Source organism: Anopheles bellator, chromosome 2 (assembly GCF_943735745.2).
Source record: "Anopheles bellator chromosome 2, idAnoBellAS_SP24_06.2, whole genome shotgun sequence".
NCBI classification, from domain to species: domain Eukaryota; kingdom Metazoa; phylum Arthropoda; class Insecta; order Diptera; family Culicidae; genus Anopheles; species Anopheles bellator.
Window position 1 is genome coordinate 28,971,138 of NC_071286.1, and position 7,736 is coordinate 28,978,873.

General features: G+C 44.8%; 1 protein-coding gene across 1 annotated transcript; it reads right to left on the reverse strand.

Annotated features, from left to right (window-relative positions):
* Nucleotides 1–1,629: 1,629 nt before the first annotated feature.
* Nucleotides 1,630–3,923, reverse strand: LOC131210489 (tRNA-dihydrouridine(20a/20b) synthase [NAD(P)+]-like). The gene is made up of 6 exons (XM_058203746.1): nucleotides 3,899–3,923; nucleotides 3,740–3,834; nucleotides 3,547–3,668; nucleotides 3,417–3,492; nucleotides 2,947–3,344; nucleotides 1,630–2,156 (listed from the first exon to the last, which is right to left on the reverse strand). The coding sequence occupies exons 1-6, from the start codon at nucleotides 3,902–3,904 to the stop codon at nucleotides 1,639–1,641; spliced, it is 1,215 nt and encodes a 404-aa protein (XP_058059729.1). The 5' UTR covers nucleotides 3,905–3,923; the 3' UTR covers nucleotides 1,630–1,638.
* Between the last annotated feature and the right edge of the window lie 3,813 nt (nucleotides 3,924–7,736).

A 7,736-nucleotide genomic window follows, 5' to 3' on the forward strand; every position in this document is an offset into this window, starting at 1 on the left:
TTTTTCTCCGACGAGACCCGACACTTCGCTTACCGTCGTCAGGTCAGGCTACACCCTCCCGTTCATAGCACCCGTTCTTAATCCTTTCACACACAAACACACACGTGACACTCGTGCTCCTCATGGAGTCGCCACAGGAGCCCTGCTAGCCTTCTAGGATGAAAACCAAAAAGTAATAATTGAAGTCTGCACCAGCTAAAGCGAGAAGCAGCAGCGTAAAGGATGGAAAGTGGAAAACCCGTACGCCAGTGCTTAGTTTGTCCCTTTTACAACAATCAATAATACTCCGGCGGGGGCATACGAATAGAAACCCGAACAATGGAACCATGAAAGCAACTTAAGACAAAACTCTATACTCAAAAACTCAAAGTGTTTAACGCAAACGCAAAGAAGAAGTGCATATATAGAGAGAGAGGAAGAGAGAGAGAGAGAGAGAAAGAGAGCGAGCGCATGATGCTAAATCAAAATATTCCGCTTGGTTTTTGTGTTCGAGATTGAGAAGCAAAGCATACAAACGGCATACTAACTTTTTCCCAGTTTTTTGATGCTACACTGTTGTTACACACTCTACTACTACTACGTAAAGCGCGCCGTAAACGGTACCGAGAGCACTTAGTATTCCCGGTTTTTGATAGCCAGCGACAAGAGGGGATCGAAAAGCGCTGGAGCGCTCTCTAAATGGCCCGGCGCTGGCCCGACTTACCACCAACACTGGGTGCCCACGTGGCCGGAAACCGGAAAAGTGTACACGAACACACCCAACCCCACACACATACAGACACACTCTTTTCATTCACATCTTTGACCGTACAGCAGCTACCCTCCCGGTGTGTGGTGTCTCCCCTTTGGTTGAGTATCCTTTTTGGTGGTGGCAAGGCAGAGCCATAGAGAGACAGAAAGAAAGAGAAAGAGAGAGAACGAGAGAGAAAGAGAGTTTGTGGCATGGCTCTGGAGTGAAGGGAATTCGGAAAATCGTTAGGATTGCGATACACTCTCTCAATGGCAATCGGGTGACGAACGGGAGGAAGAAAAGTCCAACAACAACAACAGCAAACCAATAAACAACAATATCACAACGTTCCCCGATTGGGTGTGGACGAGTGTTGCGTGTGTCCGACGATGTACATGTATGGAAACAGCAGTAAAAAAGATGAAAAACCAATGTTTAAATAAAAAGTAAAATAAAAAAACCAACCGAGGTGACGCTCTATCGGATCGCTATCGTTGTTGTGTTTGCGTGTGCGGTTAAACTGGTTAAAAGCAAAACAAATCTTGGTTTTGTTCCGAAAGCAGCAGTCTCATCTTTGCGGTGGTCAGAAAAATAGCAACGTTTCAAACGCGGTCCAAAGAAGAAATCTATAAATATGAAAGAAAGTTGTCGTAGTTACACTATTTATACCTCAAAAACGTTTTTCCGTTCCCGTCTACTTCGAAATCACACTCAATGTCTACTGCTCTGGGCCAGCGATTGCAACAGGGTCGCAGACTCATGAAGGCCGACGAAGTTTTTTTCCGTTTGCGCTCTTTACTGAACCTGCGAATGAAACCGAGTGTCAAATGCCAATCGGATCGCTTTCTTTATTGTACAGACGTTTTTGCAATCGCAGCAACCTCGAAGGCTTCAGGTCAAATAATTGTTTATTCGTCAAACAGAATACAACCTCCGTCCATAAAATCGGCCCCATCGCTTGCAAACTGAGGCTGGTGGCCCAGTTCCTCACGTTTGCTTTGGAAGAAGCTACCATCCGTTGCATCCGGGTTGTAGTTCTCGTTGCCATCGGCGCGCTCGGTATCCAGCGCCGTCCGGGATTCGCGGCTTCGCGCTCGGAACTTGTCTTCGCTGTACGTGCAGCACAGTTTGGAGGGGAACTCGAACGTACCTCCTCCGGGAGCTGCTTCGGGAAGGGGTATGTGTTTCCGGATGAAATCGTACACCTTACTCTTGTCCTTTCCCAGATTGTTCAGCACCACCCGTTCCCGTTTGGCAAGCAACGATTCGGTCATGAAGGAAAAATGGTGATGCATACACTGGAACGTCATGTCGGTGTCGGCTTGCTCGCAAATGTTCAGCCATCGTGCCACGCACTCGGGCGGTGTGCTTTTGCTGCCGGAAAACAGGGCCGGATTCGAGAGTATGCCACGGGCTGCCATCACACCTGGAATGGAGAGGGGTTAAAACACAACCTCGTTACACTCGATTCGGTTAACAAACTGTTGTTGCTACTGCGACCGGCGTGTTTGCGTTGCCCCTGGAAACCAACCACACCGTCTATCGATGGCGACATTAAAAACGGTGGATCAGAGCAAACAATGTTCATTGAGTCCGTGTCCCGAAGGGTAGCAAAAATGGACACCAGCCGGGAAACGGGCAAGGAGGCCTCGGCCCGTTCGCTGCTAGAATCCGGAATCGATAGTACGGGCGAAGACTTAATCCAGCAACGGATCAACGACATACGGATGCAGCTGGACGATACGTACAACATTTTCGTAAACGCTCGCGAAGTGCTTTCGTCGATATCGTTCGAAAATCTAGACGAGCATCTCGGAGCGGCCACCACACTAGCTACCCCTACGGACACGGTGCCACAAGATTTCGTTTTGGTGCGCGATGGCAACAACCGTGTCGATCTGGGAAAATCGATCAAGAAGCTTGAAACCTTGCCGCAAGAGTTGGACCCACGTCGGAGCATGGAGGACATTCCGGAGTTGGGTAAATTTTTTCAAGTGCTATCCGATCTGAAGGAAGGAATCCGCAAGATCAACGGACACCAGCAGTCAATCACGGAGCTCAACCAGGACATCAGCACTCTCGGTGAGCCAGCGGAGCAACCATCCGGTTCGGGGCACTCGTTGGCGTCGCAAATGTCCAACATGAGCATAGATTGAGTGATGAATAGATTGAAGCGGGTTGTTCCGCAACACTTTCCGAGTTTCCATTCGCCTTACCATCGCATCTGGTCAGTTGGTGCATTTCCTGGGCGTCCTCGAGTGTGAAAATATCACCGTTCGCTACCAGCGGAACCGTGAGCGACTGTTTCAGTTCCCGAATCGCCTCCTTGTGTACGGGAACGTTCGTTTTTTCGGCCGCCGTTCGTCCGTGCACGGTCAGGAAGTGGATCCCCGTGGCCTCAAGCTGGCGGCACATATCGACCGTGTGTTTGATCGTTTGATTCGAGAGCAATCGCACTTTCACCGAAACACTGAAGCTGCTAGGCATGTTGCGTCGGACCGTGGCGAGCAGATCGGCAATTAGTTCGGGTGTCTTGAGCATTGCACTACCGTAACCGTCGGCCATCGCCCAACGCTGCGGGCATCCACAGTTTAGATCGACACCGTCGACGTATCTGCGGGAGATAGCGAGAATATGGAGATATTTTAGATATGCGCCGAATGGGTGCGGTTTGCTACTTGCTTACGGATAGACCATTTCGGTGGCGGACAGAAAGTCGATCGCGTTGTTCGCCGCGAACTGTGCTATCAGCGGGGTGTCGTCTAAAAAGGTACTTTGGTAACTATCTTACGTAGGCTTTGGAATGCCGGCTCTACCTTTGTTGGTTGTGAATTCATTCAAACGCGCCTTTTCGCTCCGACAAAACGAGTCAGCCATAATCATGCTGGTGAACGCAAGGTCAGTGCCAAACGAGCGAACCAGATTGCGAAATTCGAGCCTTGGGTGGAGCGTAAACTTATGTTAGATTCATTCTCCGAGGGGCGAGCATCATCTTTTGGTCCATCTTACCTGCTGTATCGCACCATCGGAGCACACATCTTCAGAAAGGTTCGACGCTCCGCTGCCGACTCGAAGAGTTCCCGTATGTTGGTTTTAATTTTATTCTGCGAAAAAAAGATTTATAATCGGTAAAAGGATTTACAAATCGATTAAACACTGTGCTTTTACCTCCATCGTGCGGTATTTGCGTTTGTTTACATCGTTTAGACATTCTGCCTAAACCCGCGCTACCACTGTTTCTGACAACTCTATTCCATTGCATACAATTTTGACCGAGTAATCGAATTTGCGTGCAAGATTCATAAAGAGATAGCAGCGCCATCTAGCCGTGAGCGAGGAAATCGAATTAAAAATGACTCTAAATTATAAATAACGGTTTAAAATTAATACTGTTCTGAAGTACAGCGAGTAAATACTTTGTTACACTCGAGACATATCCACCGTAAACCCAAGAAACGTTCAATAGCTTGTTCCCGAACAACAGCTTGTTCGGCTCAGAAGCTAAATTTTTCGGATGCCTCTTCAACAAAACTAGCAGCAAACTGCGTACGTTGGTCGCTTACCCTATCAAATAGCTCAAAAATATGTTGGATTAAATCTACGTTATGACAACTCAAACTACGTATCAACAAATATGTAAAATTTGGCAAGGTTGAGATTTCAAATAAAGAAAACTCTAATAACAAAATTGAAAAGTGCGTTATCTCTACCACAGGCCCCAAAAAAGCTCAGTAAAACTGCGCCACGTGAACGCAAAGCCAGACTTCAAAGTAACCGTAACGCTTAAGTGCAAGTGTCGCTAAGAGCAGCATAATTAAATAATGAGGCTGCCAAAATGTTGAAAACCCCAGAATAAGATTGATTGCTCTCCGGAGCGATAAGTGATTTCTCTTGGTCCACTAGAACCTTCCAAACGAATGATTTGGATCGTGATTTTGGGGAAAATTGAATCAACAGGATCTTTTAGCCAGTCTCTGCAAGATATTCAATTAACGACCATTTCAACGCTATCGGTTAGATCCGGACCATAACACAATTAATACGGACGGTCCTGGCAATTAGTGATTGAGTTACTCCATTCAGATAACATTGTTAAGTTCGCTCCAGCACAATAGTTGATTAGTGTTCTTCACGACTGGAACACGGAGCTAATGGATAGTAGGGAAATGGGGAACATTCTATTGACAACAAGCCAACTAAGAAAATCGCTCCAAAATTATGCTTAACATTTAACGAAAGTCTCGTAAAGTGGCACTGGGAACCTCTTGCTTCCCTTTTTCCAAAGCTGGACAAGTATCCAAGAATGGACACTCTAGTCGGTTCTCATTATTCATCTGAAGTCGGGAACATTGTCTAATTAAATTATGAAGAGCTTTCGACAAATGCTCCCGACTTCGAGAAAGAAACTCAGCGCAGCCAGGCGGAATCGCGGCCAGGGCTCAAAGAGCGTGCAAATTGATTTTAAAAATCATTATCAAACGTTTCCGTGCTGCGAAGAGTGGCTGATGGGGCTTTTTGGGACGGTGGCGTTCTTAGCATGGTCGGTCTAGCATCGAGCGTAAATTAATGAGCATTAATTAGTGTGGCGGTTGTGGTTGAGTGGTGGCTGCTCTGCAAATATCTTACGCCACGTTTTGATGGGTTTCTGAAATAGTTCCGAGGTCAAATGGGTTAAGATAATGGATTGGTTCAAGTGCAAAATTCTGGATGCGAAAGGCAGGAATTGAGATGTTGCATCGAGTGGTTAAATAACGATCTGGTCAGTTCAACTTCTGAGCCAAGGTATAGGAGCCAAATCAGGAAACCGGATCAATCGTGGATTTAAGATTAGTGAAGACTGTTTAGCTTCGAGGTGAGCAGTTGATTTAAGGTACTTTTAAGTTTTGTGGGATACGTATACCTTCCAAACCAGCAACGTTCCATGCATTCCCTGTACCGTGATGCTAGACAAGACCAGACTGGCCAGGCTGGCTGACGACTGCATCGAACACCGATTAAATTATGCAGGAAGTTCATTAATATTTTGTAAATAGATTTCCAACAATTCGACACTTCGCCATTGTGGCCAAGCCTTGGAACCCGAGGAAAAAGCGTATTTTTTTACACAGATTGCAATGTTTTCATTGCATTTTATGCTTCAGCATTTTCGCCCTCTGTGAAACGTTAATGGGCATTGTTTGCGTGTCAAGAGAAAATGGTTTTTGTTTTATGATATTTGCTGTGTGTTTTCACGGATCCGTGAGTATGAATACGAGGTGTGTTCAAAAAGTATCGCGACTTTTGAATTTCCGCAGGCTACGTATATCTGTTTTTTTGTTGCTACACATGTCACTGACGTATGGTTAAGTTCGGCCATTTTGAGTAATCATTCAATTTTTCTCAGCTGTTTTGCTTGGACAAGATTTAGCTCATCGTCGATTTTTCTCTGTACCAAAAAATGGATGGCAAAGAATTTTTATCAAATTTTGTGTGAAAAACGAAATTAAGAGATTAGATACAATAGAAATGTTGACTGTGGCTTATGGTGAAGTTTTTCAGACCAGCAGCAGCGCTTTTGCTTAAAGCAGCGCTTATCGGTGGTTCAAACATATTTCAGAGCGCCTAGAAGATGTGAACGTCGAAAAGCCAAGTTTGGTCGAATGTGAACAGTTTTGCCTACAGTTTGCTTCGATTGCAGGGTCGTGGTGTATCATGAGTTGATGCCAAAGGATAGAACAGTCAATAAAGAATACTTCCTGTAACTTATGCGCAATTTGACCGAAGCAATCTGACACAAACGCTCGGATTCGTGGGGAACCCAAAATTGGCTGTTGCACTCCTGCTAACACATCGTGGTTTCTGCTTGAAGTTTTGGCCAAAACATCACACTAATGATGGCAAGGCTACAGTATTCTTCAGATCTGACCTCCTGTGACTATTACCTGTTTTTTCCTTTTTTCTAAACTGAAATTACAACTTCGTGATCAATTATTTTTGAAGTAGACAAAATCAAATCAAATCAAAAATCGGATATACGTAGCCCACGGAAATTCAAAAGTCGCGATAATTTTTGAACACATCTTATATATCGCATTTTTCCTAACTTTACGACCGGTCGAATAAATAATGCTATAACTATTGGTATGGAAAAAGTCTGCCCTAGGCTATTAATCGGTCTGTTTTTATTTAACATGGGCGGTTGAAGGTGCTACGGTGCGACGTATACAAACAGATCGAACCGAACATAGATTTTAATATATAGGAATGCCGTAAAAGGTTCTCCTTATGACTGATATGTTTGCCCTGTGCCTTGGGCTGGTGCTTTAGTGAAGTACTTACAAAATCTATTTTCGTACCTGTTGATCTACACGACCGCCGTGTTATGTTCATCAACACTGAATGACTGTGTGGAAAATTAAACAGGGTTATTACACCATCGATCGATTGTTTTCCGCGCTCAGCGGATCAACTTCCAAATTACGGACCTTAATGGTGGTCCTTAATGAATGAAATCGCCATCGCAGGCATAAAGAAGAGCACCATACTTCTTTATACCTGCGAGAACTAAGAGAAAAAATGGAAGTTATGTAAGGTCGACCAAGGGAAGATAGTAAAATTTTGAGTTCCTCATTGAGAAAAAAAAACTGAAAAATCAAAAACTAACTGAATCTATTACTGCGTATTTTCCAATCCGAATGCGGTTCTTTTCTACCCTCGATACGAAGAGGCAATTAAAACGAAATGTCGCATGGTTTGAACATTAATTCTTTGATGATGACTTCATGGTGGCGCCTGTTGGAATAGTTTGTTATCGTCACGCCATTTACACCTATTGCACCTGACGGACGAAGAAAAGCAATAAACTAATTCGTTCGTGCTTCAGTGCAGGGAGTGGAATATGCAAACAAGGTTCACAAAAACGAACGTTCCGAATATTACCGTTGCTACTGATGAGGAGGTGTTGTTGCATGTATGAAATGGGGAAAAATGGGCGTCCATGTGACGCATTATTACACTTTTAATTTGG

Excerpts from the sequence above, each read along its gene's own strand:
- LOC131210489 (XM_058203746.1), bottom strand. Across the intron at positions 3,669-3,739 it reads CCGATGGTGCGATACAGCAG|GCTCGAATTTCGCAATCTGG; the intron begins GTAAGATGGACC and ends GCTCCACCCAAG. Across the intron at positions 2,157-2,946 it reads CCAACTGACCAGATGCGATG|GTGTGATGGCAGCCCGTGGC; the intron begins GTAAGGCGAATG and ends TCTCCATTCCAG.